Raw genomic sequence first — 18,462 nt, 5'->3', positions numbered from 1 at the left:
AATAGTCTTAAAAAAGAATAAAGGAAAGTTGTAGGATACAAGGTTGTTACACAAAAGTCAACTGCTTTCCTACATACTGACAATAAACAAGTAGAATCTGAAATTAAAAAGACAGTATCATTCACATTAACACTCCCCAAAATGAAATACTTAGGTATAATCTAACAAAATATGTATAAGACATTTATGAGGAAAACTATAAAACTGATGAATGAAAAAAAGACAAAAACTAAATAAATGGAGTGACAGTCCATGTTCACAGATAAAAAGACCCAATATTGTTAAGATAACAATTTTTCCCAACTTGATCTACAGATTCAATGCACTCACTATCAAAACCCCAGCAAGGGGGGATCCCTGGGTGGCGCAGTGGTTTGGCGCCTGCCTTTGGCCCAGGGCGCGATCCTGGAGACCCGGGATCGAATCCCACGTCAGGCTCCCGGTGCATGGAGCCTGCTTCTCCCTCTGCCTGTGTCTCTGCCTCTCTCTCTCTCTCTCTCTCTCTCTGTGACTATCATAAAAAAAAAAAAAAAAAAAAACCCAGCAAGTTATTTTATGGATGTCAAAAAAATTATTTTAAAGTTTATATGGAGGGATCCCTGGGTGGCGCAGCGGTTTGGCGCCTGCCTTTGGCCCAGGGCGCGATCCTGGAGACCCGGGATCGAATCCCACATCGGGCTCCCGGTGCATGGAGCCTGCTTCTCCCTCTGCTTGTGTCTCTGCCTCTCTCTCTCTCTCTCTGTGACTATCATAAATAAAAATTTAAAAAAAATTAAAAAAAAATAAAGTTTATATGGAGATGCAAAAGACCCACAAAAGCCAATACAATATTGAAAGAGAAGAACAAAGTTAGAGGACTGAGGCTACCTCACTTCAGGACTTACTATAAAACTACAATAATCCAGAAAGGATGGTCTTGGTGAAAGAACAGACAAATAGATCAGTGGAACAGAACAGAGAGCTCAGAAATAGACCCTCATGAATATATATATATATTTTTTTCCTCATGAATATATTTGACTGATCTTTGACAAAGAAGCAAAGACAATACAATGAAACAAAGACAACCTCTTCAACAAATGGTGCTGGAACAAATGGACATCCACATGAAAAAAAATGAATCTGGACATAGAGACCTTACCTCCTTCATAAAGATTAACTCAAAATGGATCACAGATATAGATGTAAAACTAAAAACTATAAAACTCAGAGAAGATAACATCAGGAGAAAACCTAGATGACCATGGGTATAGCAATCATTTGTTAAACATACCACCAAAGGCTTGATGCATGAAAGAAATAACTGATAAGCTAGACTTCATCGGAATTAGAAAATTCTGCTCTATTAAAGACAGTGTCTAGAGAATAAGAAGTCAAGCCACAGATTAGGAGAAAATATTTGCAAAAGACACATATGACAAGGAATTGCTATCCAAAAATGTAAAAAAAAATTCTTAAAATTTAATAATAAGAAAACAAGCAACCTAACAGAATAGGGCAAAGAAAAAAATGTATAAGAATTTGAAACAAACAAAACCATCATTATTCACAGATGACTGCTATTCAAGAAATTCAAAAAATCTGTAATTAGTTACTAAGCTCAGTAAAAATTAATAAATTGTGCAAAATAATCAATTTATAAAAATAACAGTATTTTTATAGTATATGCCAGCAACAAGTACAAAAAGTAATTTTTAAAATGACACAATTTATAATTGGTATAAAAACCGTGCCTAGGAATAAGTTTAACAGTAAATAACGAACTTTCATGAAAAAAAATCAGAGAACCTTACAGAGTCATTTAAAAAAAAAAAGCACACTGAATATCTGAAACAATAGATCATGTTCTTGGTTAAAGAAAACTCACATCAGGGACGTCTGGATGGTTCAGTGGTTGAGTGACTGCCTTTGGCTCAGGACGTGATCCCGGAGTTTCGGGATTGAGTCCCGCATGGGGCCCACTTCTCCCTCTGCCTGTCTCTGCCTCTCTCTCACTGTCTCTCATGAATAAATAAACAAAATCTTAAAAAAAAAAAAAAGAAAAGAAAACTCACATCATAAAGTAATCACTGCTCTCCAAATGGACCTACAGATTCAATGCTATCCAAACAATAACTCAACAAAATTTTTTTGAGTCTGACAAGCTTCTCTGTGGAAGAACAATGGGCCAAGAATATTCAAAATACTCATAAAAAAGAAATAGCTGGGGAGATTTATGAGACATCAGGACTTGTCCTAAGAGCTAGTAAGGCGATGCACTGTATCATACAGATACCACAGTGGCATATGCCCCAAAGCCTAATAGTTCTACATACATATGGAAACCTGAACTGTGACAAAGCTGATATTGCAGATTGCTGAGAAAAGAACAGATTTTTTATTTTTTTTTCAGATTTTTTAATAAATGGTACCAAAACAATAAAAAAAAAAAAAGATACAGATCCCTTTCTAATACCCAAATCACAGTTTAGGCATATAAAGACTGGACTATAAAAAGCAAAACTGTAAAACTTCCTATATGCTAATGCAGAAAAAGCGCATTATGGCCTTGGGTAAGAAACAATTTCTTTAAAAAAGCAGGTGTGGGAGCACCTGGCTGGCTCAGCTGGTAGAGCATGTGACACTTGATCTGGGAATCATTGAGTTCAAGCTCCATGATGGGTATAGAGATTACTTAAAAAACAAATAAATAAAATGGAAGTCTCAGTGAAGGGGGAACCATTTTTTTAAAGTAAATTAAAATAAAAAAGGAAAAGTGTGAACTTAAAGGAAAATAATAAATTCAACTATACTAAAATTAAGAACATATTTTCATCAGAGGAGACCATAAAGGGTGTGAAGACAAGGCAAAAACTGGGAGAAGACATTTGCAACCCATATAACTGACAAGGGAGCATGGCAGCCAAGATATATATAAAGAATCCTATAATCAAGAAGAAAAAGAAAACATAGCAGAAAAATGGGCTAGAGAATTGAATGAGTACTTCACAGAACAATAATGACCTATAAGCATGAAAGGACAGTAGCACTTTGTAGTAATCTGGGAAAAGCAAATTAGAATCATGTTGAAAGGGGACACCCAGGTGGCTAAGCAGCTGAGCATCTGCCTTAGGCTCAGGGCATGATCCCAGAGTTCCAGGATCGAGTCCCACATCGGGCTCCCTGCAAAGGGCATATGCCATTGTGGTATCTGTATGATACAGTACATCGCCTTACTAGCTTCTCCCTCTGCCTATGTCTCTGCCTTCTCTCTGTCTCTCATGAATAAATAAAATCTTTAAAAAAATGTTAATATTTCATACTCTCTAGACTGGCAAAAAATAAATGCCTGATGATATCCCATGTTGTCAAGGAAGCAGAACAAACATGGCTGGTGGGACTGTGAATTACTACAACTACTAGGGAAAAAAAATACTCAGCATTATGCCGAAAAGTTGAAAAAGTACAAATCTTTTTTTTTTTTTTTTTGGGTGAGATTTTATTTTTAGGTAGTCTCTACACCCAATGTGGGGCTCAAACTCACAACCCCGAGATCAAGAGTTGCATGCTCCACCAACTAAGCCAGCCAGGCACACCTAACCCTTCCACATCTTAAATATACCCTAGAGTAACCTGCACAGGTAGAGGAATGTTCACAGTAGCCTTGTTTGTACTAGTAAAAGTCCAGAAACACCTCAATGTTGATGGTCAATACGATGAATAAATTTTGTTACTTCATACTATATAGTTGAGAAAAGAAAAAAAAATACAGCTGCACGTATACAAATGCATGTTTTTTGGGAATATAATGTTGAGCACAAAAAGTAAGTTTTAGAAGAATACCTATAGCATAATTTATATAATTTTTAACAAGCATGAGAAACAACAGAAGATACATACTATTTAGGGATAAAATAACAGTAAAATTATAAAGTGAAGAAAAAGGAAACAACAGTTTCTAGATTCCTTACAAAGGAAAAAGGAATGGGATGAACAGCGAATGGCACATGGGGAACTTCAAGTATAAATAGATTATTCTTTTCATCCTGGGGGTTAACTACAAGGGGATAACCTGGGGGTTAACTACAAGGGGATCACTGCCTTGTTATACTCTCTACCCTACTTATATTTATAAATGTTACATTTATTTAATAACAATAAGGACAACAACAACAAAAAAACTGACTCCAAACTCATGTTCTTCATGATAAAACTGTGCAGCCTTTGATATTCTTAACCCAATGACCGACCCTATCAGCCACTCAGTTGCTATCAAGAAACTCAGAAACCATCACCAAAACTTCCTTTTCTCTTGCTTCCCTCCTACATCCATTACATTAGCGAGTGGGTCAGTCTCCTCATTATTTTGTAAATGTCTACTTCCCCATTATCTTTACCACCACTCTTGTCAAAGCCACCATCTGATGCCTAGACAGGTATAAGAACTTCCTAACTGGAACCCCATCCAATGTTTCCCCTTATGCCAGTCCATTCTCTGTGTCTTCTCTTCCAGTTCCTTGAATGTGCTCATCCTTCTACTGCCTCAAGGTTTCTGGGTTTATGGTTCATACTGTTCACTATTCCTTGCTTCAAATTCTCTCCCACTGTCTCTCCCCCTCCACAGCTCAAGTGTTCCTTCTTCAAGGGCTTTGTTCTCTGACTCCAAGGCTAGATCTAACCTGATGCCATTACAGGATCCTACAACATCCTGCAGTTTTCCTTCATGCATCATGGTTTGCAATAGTATATTTACATGATTACTGATTGATATCTGATTTTCCCTCTAGATTAGAAGTTCCACAAAGGCAAGGGCAGTATCTGTTTTGCTCACCACAGTATTTTTAACACTGGGCAAAGAGTGCTGAGCCTGGCACATAGGAAGGCTTTGATCATATTTTTAGAATGAGTGAGGGAACTTATTAGTATAATCACAAGCTAGAAAATTAGTTTTTCCAATGATGACATGGTAAGTTAGATGGTTCTGACATCAAAGGGACCCTTGAATCCCCAAATTTTGTGTATGTTATCTTCCCCCACCCTATGTATTCTGTGTCCTGCTTTCTCAGCCTCCTGTTACTCTACCCATCTTTGAAATTCCAGTTCCTCCAGGAAGAGTTCCTTGACTCTTATGCTAGAAATACACTCTCTCCCTATGGCATATATTTTCCATTACAAAATCTATTTCACTTATTTAGGATTTGTTAAGAATGTGTTTTCTTGTGGTTAGGTTTGAGTTGTATAATGAAACTATAAGCCTCTGAGAAAACACTGTGTGTGTGTCTAGATCTTCAGTTCACTGAGAGTAGAGACCTTGTATCAGAGTCATTCATATATGTGAGATCTATTTACTGGGTGACCCTTGTTGGAAGGCAACACAGTCCAATAGGACAAGCATGAGTTTTGGAGTAAGACCTGGGCTAGAATCCAGCTTTGTCACTCACTGCTGAACTCTGAGTGAGGTATATAACCTCCATTTGGGCATCTATATGTGTGCTAATACCTAGAAGGAAGGAGTATATAGATTTCTATTTACACAAATCTTAACTGTACTGTAATGATGTAGTAAGTCTCTGTTGCAGTTGAGATTAGCAGTTCTCAAGGGAAGAGGGTAGAGTTGGTGGTACCACCCACCAGGGGGTGTTTTTTCACATGATGGGAAGGGCTGGACTGTCAATGCCTGAAGGGTGCTACTGGCACTAAGAACCCAGGGGCCAGGAAAGCTAAATGTCCTGCAATGCAAGGGACAACTGTTCTATTCAAAATGGTGAGAAGAAATATGCCACTGAGAAACACTAGTCAATAATAATGTTTTATTCTTCTTCTTATAGTCTCAAAACTTAGCACAGGCCTATAATAGGAAGGCAATAAATGTATGTTGGCCAAATGAACTGTAAGGATTATCACTTGGAACACACCAGATTAAGCCATATCAACCATGACTGTTATTCTTATGCTCATGGTCCACCATGAAGTACTTAAGACAAACTGGAGTAGATCAAATCGTGTACTTTGAGACTTCCTGCAGGGACAATACTGACCTCTTCTGTTCAGCTGTGTGGCCACTTCCATCAGGATGTAGCGGGGCTACACCAGGAACTAGGGCCACATTGCATGAGAAACAGAAGTTTCAGTAGCCACCCTGAGACAGAAATTTCTGCCAGATTTAGTTTCGACCCTATAAGCTCTAGCCACCTGGATCCACTCCTAGTACTCTACTTACCTTCTGTAAGTCCATGGAAAGCTGCTGAATGAATGCCTGGAGCTCTTGCTCCTTTTGCACCAGGGCCGAGATCTTATTTTCTGCACCTGTTTTTGAAGCTGTCACGTGATCTCTTCATTGAAAGAAAGTAGACAATAAGCACATTTGGAAATCTTATCTAAGAGACACTCTTCTACAGGAAAAAATACAGATGGTTCTTTATATGTCAGGGCTGCAAATGTTAGCCATGTGAAGACTATCGATGGAGAAGACTCCTTGGCTCTTTCTGAAGTAGAAGCCAAAAAAGAAAAATTCCACCCAGGTTTAAGTAAAAAATCCTAATCTGCCTTGGTTATTTAATAGCTTAGGAACAAGAACATACTGAATTGCTTAGCAGGTTTGGAAGCTGAGCTTAGGCAGGTGAAGGGGAGTGAAGGTGTTGGGTGGTGGGAGTAGAGGGTCCCAAGCCCTGGGCCAGAACTCAGATCAGAAAGTGTTGCAAAGAGGGCAACCCCAGTGGCGCAGCAGTTTAGCGCCGCCTGTGGCCCAGGGCGTGATCCTGGAGACCTGGGATCGAGCCCCACGTTGGGCTCCCTGCATGGAGCCTGCTTCTCTCTCTGCCTGTGTCTCTGCCTCTCTCTCTCTCTGTGTCTCTATGAATAAATAAATAAAATCTTTCAAAAAAAAAAAAAAAAAAAAGAAGGGGATCCTTGGGTGGCTCAGCGGTTTGGCGCCTGCCTTTGGCCCAGGGCGTGATCCTGGAGTCCCGGGATGAAGTCCCACATCAGGCTCCCAGCATGGAGCCTGCTTCTCCCTCCTCCTGTGTCTCTGCCTCTCTCTCTCTCTATGCCTATAATAAATAAATAAATAAATAAATAAATAAATAAATAAATAAATAAATAAATAAATAAATCTTTAAAAAAATAAAAACAAAATAAAAAAAAAAGAAAGAAAAAGAAAGTGTTGCAAAGAGCAGTGGGGAAAGGCAGGCAAGCTATAGCTAGGGCTACACTAACACCGTTTCCCATGGGCCCCACAGACCAAGCAAGAACCTCTGCTCTTCCAGCGCTGAGCAGTGTCTCTGCAATTCTTCTAGCTTCTGGCTCAAGTCTGATAACATCTGACTGGAGGTCATCAACTCCTCCCGGGTGTGACTCAGTTCTCTGGTTCGCACCTCCAACTCTTGCTCCATTTTCCCCAGAGTTTCTTCTTTTTTTAAAAGCTGATACAAAGATATAAAGTTTCACTGGGCCACTATTAAGAAATACTCCTGAGACCTGTTTTTAAAAATATGGACCAACAAACCAAACTTTCATAACATTTGTGTGAGCTTATAAGCAGCTTTATATGCCCGTAATAAACAAAGAAAAGGAAAAGGAAGCACATTTCAAACAGAACTTTTGCACTTACATAAACTGAAAAACATACACATATGATTAATATCACAGACTACTAGGGTATGTTCATCAGCAATTAGAGTGATGACTAGTAAAATCAGAGTAATTAATCATCTACATAATATGTAGCTATGAAAATAAAATGCGTACCATGTGCTTTACTTTACTTAGTTCTTGCTGCTGGAACCCCTCTAATTCATCCATTTCATCCCTCCTTTGGAAAAGATTCAAACTCTGGTTCTTCACTTCCTGTAACTGAGCTGTCAGAAGCCTTTTCTCCTATTTGGAGGAAGAAGACATTATCTCAGGCAACAAAGACATCTCAAATCTATATTATGTAAGCAGAATGCTTTTTTAAAATCTACACAATGTTTATTTTTATTCAGCAGAATTCTTTTTCTTTTAAATATTTTATTTCTAAGTAATCTCTACCCTCAACATGGGGCTTGAACTCATGACCCCAAGATCAAGAGCTGCTCACTCCATTGACTGAGCCAGTCAGGGGTCCCCGCAGATTCTTAATAAAGGAAAATCTTTAAAAAACTCTCCTCAGTAGACAATAATAGGTAACAGGAAGCTTTATGGTTATGTGAGCAATATGCCATTATCTAAAACTTACCTGAAGTTAAAAAATAAATGTGTTTTAAATGATACAGCTGTGAATAAGGGGAATAAGAGCAACAATTATTTGGTACTTTAAAGTTCTTAAGTTTGGGACGCCTGGGTGGCTCAGCAGTTGGGCGTCTGCCTTTGGCCCAGGGCATAATCCTGGAGACCTGGGATCGAGTCCCACATCGGGCTCCCTCCATGAAGCCTGCTTCTCCCTCTGCCTGTGTCTCTGCCTCTCTCTCTCTCATGGATAAATAAATAAAATCTTAAAAAAAAAATAAAGTTCTTAAGTTTGATTAGAAATTGCAGATATTGGGGCACATGGGTGGCTCAGTGGTTGAGCACCTGCCTTTGGCTCAGGTCATGATCCCAGGGTCCTAGGATTGAGTCCCATATCAGGCTGCCTACAGGGAGCCTGCTTCTCTCTCTCTGCCTATGTCTCTGCCTCTCTCTCTGTGTCTCTCATGAATCAATAAATTTTTAAAATCTTAAAAAAAAAAAGAAATTGCAGATATTCATTTTACACATCTTTTCTCAGGGACCTACTGAACTGGATGAACAATATGAGTAACTGGAGTAAGCCTAAATACCCTGAAAAATTAGATGTATTTCAGTAGAACTGGTGTCAATTAGCAATTTCAGTTAGAAGTCAACAAAAATTAGACATGACTGATGTGAACAGGTCACAAATTCCTAAATGACAGCTTCCCAAGATAGACTCTCTCTTTTTTTTTTTTTTTCCAAGATAGACTCTCTTAAGGACAAACTCTGCTGCTGCAGTTTCCAATTTCTGATTGAAAAGAAATCAAAACAGTATAAAAATAACATTTCCAAAAATTACAGTGGCTTCAAAGACCTACATAGATGTCTCACTGTTCTTTCTGAGTCTAAAATATGTCCCAGTCCCTCCTCTGGGCAGGGGTGCGAGAGGGGATGGCCTTAGTGCACTGAAGTAGGCTTTATTTCAGCCCCGTATGTATCCCCCTTTACTGTAATTTTAAAAGATAAAAAACAGTTCAATGAGAATTTCAACTGCTACAATCTTAAGTTTAAGAAAAGAAAACTTTAACCCAACTCATATCTCCATATTTAAGAAGACCAGCATTAATACCATGTTCAGATTTTTTAAGCACAAGTTTCTTTGGGAGATAGTTTGACTTTTCTATAATTCTTTCCTTACATAAATATGTTGAAGCATTCTTTAACAGCTTGATAATCAGATTTCTACAGCACACACAGAGAGAATTGGTTTAACCTGGAGTTTTAGCCCAAGAATGCAGCAACGATAAAGTTCATCTGTTTAATAAAATTAACAGTAAATATATCTTGAGACTGCATATATATATCAATCTAAGAAATAATTTTTCTACCATAAAAAGTAATTTAGGAGTATTTGATGAAAACAGAAAATGAATTAGCAGCATATAATTTGAGCTGTGGTAGTTGACTTTTTTTAATTTTTTTAAAAAGATTTTACTTATTTATTCATGAGAAACACACACAGAGAGAGGCAGAGACAAAGGCAGAGTCAGAAGCAGTCTCCACCTAACTCTGGGAAATGAACTAGGGGTGATGGAAGGGGAGGAGGGCAGGGGGTGGGGGTGAATGGGTGACGGGCACTGAGGGGGGCACTTGATGGGATGAGCACTGGGTGTTATTCTGTATGTTGGTAAATTGAACACCAATAAAAAATAAATTTATTTAAAAAAAAAAAAAAAAAAAGAAGAAGAAGCCCGCTCCACGCAGGCGGCCTGACCTCAATCCAGGTCTCTAGGATCAGGCCCTGGGCTGAAAGCGGCGTTAAACCGTTGAGCCACCAGGGCTGCCCGAGGTAGCTGACTTTTAAATTAAAATGTTTTTCTAACTATAGGTCTGAAATTTTATCTTCCTGTTCATGTCTGGGAGCCAGGAATAAATTACATTAAGCACCTACACAGTGTTACACAAGCTATGGTACTAGAGTAATCAATTTTCCTCATCTGTGTTTAGCCAAGAAACGCTCTTATCTGCTCAATGTTAAGCCTTGAAAAATGCCCTCCTTCCCGACTGCTTCCTTAAAAAGTATTCCTAACATTACCACAGTGCCAATTAGGGTCCCAGCAGGAAACAGATGGCAGTCTCAAATTGGGTATTCTGAGAAGTTTACTAAAGGGACTTTTCAAAGCTGTGGGTGGGTAGGAAAACACAAAGAGATAATGTGCTAGTATCAATTGGGTATGAAGGGGGAGAGGGATGTAGCGGTTATAAGAAACCCAGGAATATCCACTAAAACTGACCTTTGGCCATGGGATACAACTAACTCGAAGGGATCCCACATGGAGAAGGCTGGAGGAATCCTAACCACACTCTCCTTCCACCCATATAGTTCCTTGGGAGTTCTCCACTGGCAGAACCCAGTCCGGAACCAGAGGGCAATGGAGTCCTGCTGATAGTTTCCATCAGCCTCCAGGTACAAAGAGAAAGGTAAGAGAGTGGTGAAGAGGATTTTGGGAGGGGTACACAAAAGACATCCAGTATGCCCATCAAGAAAGGGAAACATGGGACCCCTGGGTGGCTCAGTGGTTGAGCGTCTGCCTTTGGCCCAGGGCATGATCCTGGAATCCTGGGATCGAGTCCCACATCGGGCTCCCTGCAGGGAGCCTGCTTCTCCTCTCTCTGCCTGTGTCTCTGCCTTTCTCTCTGTGTCTCTCATGAATAAATAAAATCTTAAAAAAAAAAAAAAGGGGGGGGAAACACGTGAGATTTTCAAGTCAGTGTCTAATCAACTGACACCCTGAGTTTAAGAGGTGGTAGAGCAATCTGTATACTGGGTACTTCATAAACCACTGTCTGAGCCCTGAGGAAAGGCTGACATTCAAACTGAGATAAATATAAAAGATGAACTAACCTTTTCAAGCTGATCCATTTTTTCTGACCATTCCTAAAACAAAACAACAAAAAAGTATAGTTTCCAGGGAAGAGTATCAGTAATATAAGGTTTTCAGAAAACAAAACAACCTAACTCCCCCTGTAAAGCAAGCAAGCAACCAACCAAAATAACAAATAAAAACCCCATAAAGTTGGCTTAGTAGAGAGCCAAGAATCCTAAAAGGAGAAGAAAATGAATTTTATAAAAAATTCTAGAACACAGATATAAGCCTGTGGATTTTTATTAAGTAGAGGACCCAGTAAAGCTATAATGTGGTATTCTGATGCAGCTTTTCACTTTATTTCATAGTGTTTTTCTATGAATGCTATTATTATTTCTTGGGAGCGGGTAGCTGGAACCAGCTGAGTTGGCAACTCTATAATTGATATTTAAAAATTAATTCAGGGGATCCCTGGGTGGCGCAGCGGTTTGGCGCCTGCCTTTGGCCCAGGGCGCGATCCTGGAGACCCGGGATCGAATCCCACATCAGGCTCCCGGTGCATGGAACCTGCTTCTCCCTCTGCCTGTGTCTCTGCCTCTCTCTCTCTCTGTGACTATCATAAATAAAAATTAAAAAAAAAAATTTTAAAATAAAAAAAAATAAAATAAAATAAAAATTAATTCACTGAAGGTGAGGGAGACAGTCTTCACCAGCCCCTGATAATTATTTTCCTGCTTGTCTTGATTTTACCAATATGCTTTACACTGTCTGGTAGAAGTTAAAGGAAAAAGGATTCATTCACCAATCACAGAACGGGAGGAAAAATAACCATTGGTACAAAAAGCCATATTCCAAGTGCCTACAATCAGAATCCACCAATTTTAGATGATATATTCATTTGTATACATTTATATCATAGTTATCCACTAAGTATTGGTGAATAATGTCTTTTTCTGGCTAGCAAATGTCTTAGGTAACTAATACTCTAAAAACCACCCATCCACCTACTGTAGATGAATTATGTATTTTCTTAAGTGAAACATACTATATTGATCCTGTCTTAATAAATCAAGATTATCATTATAATATCTTGATGTTTATCTTAAATTTAAAATGCCACAGAATAAAACATACTTCATAATTATTATAATGGTAATAGTACTCTTTTCCTTTCTTATTGTTATTCATTCAGCATTTGTCAATGGATGGTTCTAATGGGATTACAGGAGTTAATTTCTGTCTAACTCACTGGGGTTGAAGACACTGGGGAACAGAGATTGTAAGAACTCTGTACATCATAGAAGCTGTCTAGCTTGATAGCATTCTCTACTCTAAAAGGCAAGTGTTGGGGTCTAGGCCTTGAGACAAGTTTTTAGAGTACAGAGATTGTTTTCCTTCTCTTGGGATATGCTACCAGATTAGGACACATGATTTCCCTTCTCCCTTTTACAAAGTTATACCGTGTAACAGGATGATACTCTCACATTCTTCATGATTACAACTGTAAATTATATATAGCATTCCTTTTCTCCTAAGCTGTAAATGTTTCCTACAAGGTTTATATCATGATTTTTGAAATCATGTCACTAAGTGAAATCTTTCCACCAGTCTTGGGCGTCACATATAAAATACCTGGTCCTTTCTGGCTAATGCCAAAGCCAGTCCTTCTGCCATTTTGGCTCTGTTGGCTTGGAATGTCTCATTCTGCTCTTGAAATTTCCGCATGGAAGCTGTTAACAAAGAGGCTCTATTTGAGATATGGAAATATTTCAGAAACGGCATGACAAATAGCCCATGTGATTACTTTACAATTGTCACCTAGCAAAAAAGATCAAGGTCGCATAAGTGGATAATGAGACTGGGAGAAACCTGATCCATCTCAACTTTCCCAGAATCTTTTGGGCTTAGTAATAGACCACAGTTGTTTTTTCGCTTTCTCTTGTTTTGTTTTTGTAATAAGCAAGTATATACATTTAGGAAGATGCCAAAACATAACCTTTTCAATGGTATAATAAGTTAGGGAGATTGCTAGAAGATGCTAATGCTGTTGCTAAGTGATGGTTACTACCACTTTATCGGAATTAAAAATAAAACTCAAAACTAGGCAAAACAAAAAAAATCTTTCACTTTGTTTCCCTTAAAATTTTTTTTTTTAGTATATATTATATCAACAGAAAATAACTTTCTACTTCTGTTAGCATTTTCCTTGGACTGAATCCAAAGGAGAATATATGAGTTAGGATAGACTAAGTAAAATATATGTTCTATTGCTGGAGGAGTGATGACAGCTAAAGATTTCCTCCCATTACTGAATGCAGAAGCATGAAGCTATGGATAGAACCAGTCTCCTAATCTAGGTCTAAGGGCCAGGCACATGATTTTACTAAAATCTAAGGGCAGCCGATGAACTGGTCAACTGGATGAAGACAAGCTGATACACATAACGACCTTCTCCAAAGAAGCATGCCCATAACACAACATAAATAGGAACTATATGCTTATAAATATCAGACAAACATTATATATCACCCTGATAGTACACTTACAAAGATTTGAGCTATGATGAAGGACAAACTTAACCATACACTATTGTTTCATTAAAAAAAGTAAACCCTGAAAAGATTGAGAAAAAGCAGGAAAAAAATACGTACAATCCTGGTGTTTTTCTAACGCAATTTCAAGCTTCTCTTTTATCTTCTGCAAGTTTCGGACCTGTTCAGCATAGTCTTGGGTGAGGAGGGTGACGCACATACCAGGAATGGACAAACATCAGGAAAGGAAGTTAATTAAACAAAAAATGAGTGAAAATGATGATGATTTTCTCAACCCGAAAACCATTGCTGTTAAGGAAAGCTAGGCAGACAGCTCCCATTAACAATGAACAACACAGGCAAACAGGGATAGTACAAACCATCCACAGTGTAAATGGTGAATACAAATAGGCAGATTTTTTTAGCCTGGATAGACAGCAAGAATTGGGCCTGGTCTGGTCATCAAAATTGCCCTGCTCATTACTTAATTTCAAATCTCAGTTTTCACTTCTCCTGCCAGTATTAGCAATAGGACAGAGCAAAGGGAACTCACTCAACAGCTCACAGTCCACACAACTGAGTTAACAGTGGTTGAGGCAATAGCAAATACCTTACCAAAGGATAGTCTTTACTGTGAAAGTACTTAATTCTCTAGAAAAGGCAGCTTCTTTTCTAAATGGAAACTGGGCTTCCCATGCCATATTAAAGGTGAAAGTCAGAACTAATTACCTGAGTGGCCAAAGAAGATAGTATGGTATAGTGGAAAAGTAGGCAGGCTTGGGCCAAATCGAAGCTCTGTCAATCCATAGCTGAGAGACCAAGCAAATTATTGATCCTTTTGTTTCTTTACTTAGCAAATGATGGTATTAACTGTAACTGCCTCAAAATGCAATTGGTAAACTAAGTGTTTCATATGTCCTAATTAGACAATAACCTAGGTGTTCTCCATATTAGAAGCACCTGACACATAATGTTCAGTAAGAGGTATTGGGACATAAGGACATAACTGGGTTTAGTAAGTGTCTGTTCTTGGCCCTGTCCCTTCTCCAAAGTCAAACCCAAACTATTCTTCCATCTGTATTAGGGAAGGCACATAGTATTTCACAGCTTTCTCCCCAACCTTAGACAAATGTAAAGTTATTTCACTGCTGTTCCTGATACTATTTACAAATAAGTATAACAGGATTATAACAACTGAATTTAAAGAAGACTGCAGATAAAAGAGTATGGACTTTCACAAGCAAGTCTGGGTTTGGATCAGCTCCACCACCTACTACTACATGTGTGACCTTAACCTTGCTAACCCTAATAAGGCTATAGTGAGGACAAAAGAAGATAATGGACTAACTGGGAGCTGGGAGCTATACTATGCACCTTTGATAACCTCCCAAACACAAATATTTCACATATAATTTGATAGATTTTGTAATCTATTGCTTTCACTCCAATAAAATGTGCATAAGGCCAAAGGACAAAAAGAAACACAGAAGCCATTGACCAATTCACAGGATGAAACTTTCAGAATGTATCCACTGGCAGAAACCAAAATAAGAACTTACAACTCTATCACAAACATGTCCTGCTCAGGGAAAGGATACAATGGAAGTTGTGTAAATTGTAAACTGCACACAAAAGACAGAATGAGAGTTACAGCTTTTATACAGGTGCTGAATATCACTGGAAAGTGGTCTAAAGACCCAGAAGGACACTTACACAGTTGATAAGTAGTTGTAGCAAGTGGCAACCCTCTATGGTGTTGAAGAATCTGTTGGCCATTCCCTGTAAATACTACCTCCTACCCTTCTCCACCTGAAAGCTATGCTAACAGGTGAAAGACTGTCAAATCTAGTCTCTATATATTTTTAATACCTTTTATATCCATGGCTAGAAACCTCAGGAGCAGAAACACCTAAGTTGGTTTTTTAACTTTAAAACTCAGTTTTGAATTTAAACTATTCAGTACACTAACAAAAGGAGGGAATAGAGTGTAAAAATTGCTCCCTTCTGACTAAGAAATATGTCAAAATATGTCAATACAACTATAAAGTTATACTATGGCTATTACATATTATCTAATATGGCTATTAGATATAGAGAGAGGGTCAGCCAAGGCAAGTTTTCTTTGCTTGCTTTTTATGAGTTCTTAGACATACCAGAAAGTCTGGCTTCTAATTTCCGTATCTGTTCATTTCTTCTCAAAAGCTGGGATGAAAGATCTTCTCTGGAGCTGCTTCCATCGGAAGCCTGTTGAAATAGACAAGAGGTTATATTCACACATAGGTTTTCAGCAAATGTGAGATCCCAGTACTGAACCAGAAATCAACAACTCTTGTTTTAGGTTTTGTTATACCTTAATCGTGATCACTGAAGAGCTTCTTAACATACCTGGGTCCTAGCTTCTCTACCTGTAAAGCAGGAGCAACACTATCTCCTTCCCCAATGTGATGGAGCTAGGAGATGCTAAACAGATAAACTGTGTATGTGTGTACATGGTATTGGAATAAATGGTGGCATGCATGGTCACAACGCATTGCTGGGGGAATTAAGTGTGTCATATGTTACTCCAGGGGGAGAGGACTCTTAGAAGTTTGCACCTGGTTTTCTCCAGTTTGCCTCATGCACCTTTTCCCTTTGCTGATTATACTTTGCCACTGATTATACTAACAGTTAGCAAACCATCCTAAGTCTTGTGAATTCACTTAGTAAGTAACTGAACCTTAGGGTGAACCGTGGGGACACACATACTTTAATATAGTTCCTAACCCCATTTTACAGATGTGGCATAGAAGATGAATTTTCCCCAAGTCACATAATAACAATGAAGCTGGGAATCAAATCCATGTCTGATCCTTAGCCTGACTGAGTTCCTAACTACTACTCTCTACTGCATTTCATTTGTTCATTTTAGAATTTGAGACACTAAAGGAAAAACATCTGGTTAGAGAAATATATGCAATGGGATATACAGGTGTGGAGCTAGGGAGTGAAGATTAGAATGTATAAACAGTAAGTCCAAGTATTTTACTTTAGAAGTCTCAAAAGAAAATAGTTCCTGAATTCACACCACTATCTATATCTGGAATACATTCACGATGAGAGACTTCATTTAGCATGTCATCATGAAGGCAAAGCGGGTACTTCTGCCACAGAACTCAGCACTGAAACTATATCCTTCAGCCTGGGGATCAAATGTACATTATATTTCCTGTTAAATATAGCAGCCAATGATTTAGATCTGGTCATCTTATTGTTCCATCCCAATAACCTAATAGCTTCTGCCATGTAATCTGACCCAGGACAGGTAGTATAAGAAAGGAGGAAGACACTCATCTGACAATGGAGACAGCTCAAGTGTCTAACATCAGGAAAAGACAGAGATAAATTGTGGCCTTGTTAAATGCTGGAATCTTAGCAGTAAAAACAAATGAATCGCAGCTTCATGGAACACAGATGCATCCCGGAAATATGGTGAATTAAGAGAAAAAAAAAAGTTTCAGAAAACTATGGAATACCATTTTTATGAAGTGCACAAATAAGTAACATTAAACAATAAATTGCTTACAAATATATACATATCTGGGAAAATATTTTAAAAGTCAAGAGAATGATCAATACAAAATTTATCTGGGGGGCAGTTAGGAAGAAAGTGACCTGGGCAGGAGCATACAAGTGGTTTCAACAGTATCCATAATGTTCTAGTTCTTTGGAAGGTGACATATTAACAAGTGTTCATTTTATTTTTATGCTTTATACTTTACATTTATATTACATACATTCCTTTACATATATCAAGAATTATAAATCATTTTTTAAATAAATCATTTTTTAAAAAAGATATCGGACTTTGAGAGGATCCTGTCCTATGCCAAAGACACACTTTTAATCCTAAGGCATCACATCTAACCTGACACAACAGCATCTCCACTTTTCTGAAATCTTTCCAAACACAAAGGTCCTTTACAAATAAGGGACATATTGCAGTCATCGGTGTCATCTTTTCATCAACTTTCCCAGTAAAATAGTGCACTCTGGCTAACTTCGTACCATAACTCCCAGACCATGTTGGGCCACAATAACTTAAAGTACATCTGTCTGCAGAAATAACAGGTCAAGGCTTTTTGAGAAATGAAATATAAAAGACGATGCACAAGGTGTAAAAAGAATACAAGAGGATAATGTAAAGACTATGAAAAAGGACTCCAAAAAAATAGGGGAAAAAAAAGCACCTTAAATTAAGAAGAATAAAATATAAGCCCCAGATAATCTTTCAATTTTAAAAGAAAATAATTATTGAAAAGATTCTCCAAAGTATTATTTAAAAAATATATCAAGACTGTACCAAATATTAAAAACTAGAGAATATACTTACAAAGTCATCTCCTGAGTCAGCTCCCATAGAGGCAACTGACTCCTTGCTCACTGACCGTGGGATCCTGGTAGCACCTCCTGGCCTCTGCGACACAGCAGTCTCTTCTGCAATTTTCTTCTTTAGTTTTGCAAACATTTTTTGCTGTGTGGCTATCCTGCACAGATGACCAGCTTGTGAACCAACCCAGTAGTCTAGTCCTTAGGCCAGCAACCAAGACTTCAGAGACTGGTGCCTAAAAGGTTCCAGACATCCAAGATAGCTGCATTCCCACTTAAATGTGGGCCAAGAGTTTATGGAACACAGTATCTATAAATCAGATGAGAGAGAGCTAAGTTAAACACAGCAGAGGTTTCACCACTGAGTTGCTGTGTTAAGCTTCAGGTTTCAAAATTAAGTTTCTTAATTTTACATGTACATTTAATAGAACACAATTGCTAAACATTTAAAAAACACTCAGATGCTTCACATGCATAAACAGATAAGAAAATCCAGTCTCGAGGAGATGAGGTAATCTGCCAGTGTGTGCTTA

The 18,462-nt window shown here is 38.2% G+C and overlaps 1 protein-coding gene across 15 annotated transcripts in view; it reads right to left on the bottom strand.

The window, feature by feature from the left end:
• The window catches only part of GOLGA1 (golgin A1), a 58,719-nt gene that overhangs the window by 28,930 nt on the left and 11,327 nt on the right, over positions 1–18,462 (bottom strand). For 7 of the 15 annotated variants that reach the window (XM_072748619.1, XM_026009288.2, XM_072748626.1 and 4 more), the window contains exons 3-10: positions 17,934–18,239; positions 15,718–15,808; positions 13,685–13,759; positions 12,666–12,763; positions 11,072–11,104; positions 7,726–7,854; positions 7,231–7,400; positions 6,200–6,311 (exon numbers count right to left, since the gene is read on the bottom strand). In XM_072748619.1, coding sequence (XP_072604720.1) covers positions 6,200–6,311; positions 7,231–7,400; positions 7,726–7,854; positions 11,072–11,104; positions 12,666–12,763; positions 13,685–13,759; positions 15,718–15,808; positions 17,934–18,068 — 843 coding nt within the window. In that variant the 5' untranslated portion in view covers positions 18,069–18,239. Of the gene's footprint in view, positions 1–6,199; positions 6,312–7,230; positions 7,401–7,725; positions 7,855–11,071; positions 11,105–12,665; positions 12,764–13,684; positions 13,760–15,717; positions 17,000–17,933; positions 18,240–18,462 lie in introns of all 15 variants that reach the window. The other 8 variants (XM_072748623.1, XM_072748620.1, XM_072748621.1 and 5 more) reach the window with 3 other exon arrangements.

The sequence above is a fragment of the Vulpes vulpes genome, chromosome 2, assembly GCF_048418805.1.
Source record: "Vulpes vulpes isolate BD-2025 chromosome 2, VulVul3, whole genome shotgun sequence".
Lineage (NCBI taxonomy): Eukaryota > Metazoa > Chordata > Mammalia > Carnivora > Canidae > Vulpes > Vulpes vulpes.
Note: the sequence above shows the minus strand (reverse complement) of the source record. Positions and strands in the feature narration are given on the sequence as shown.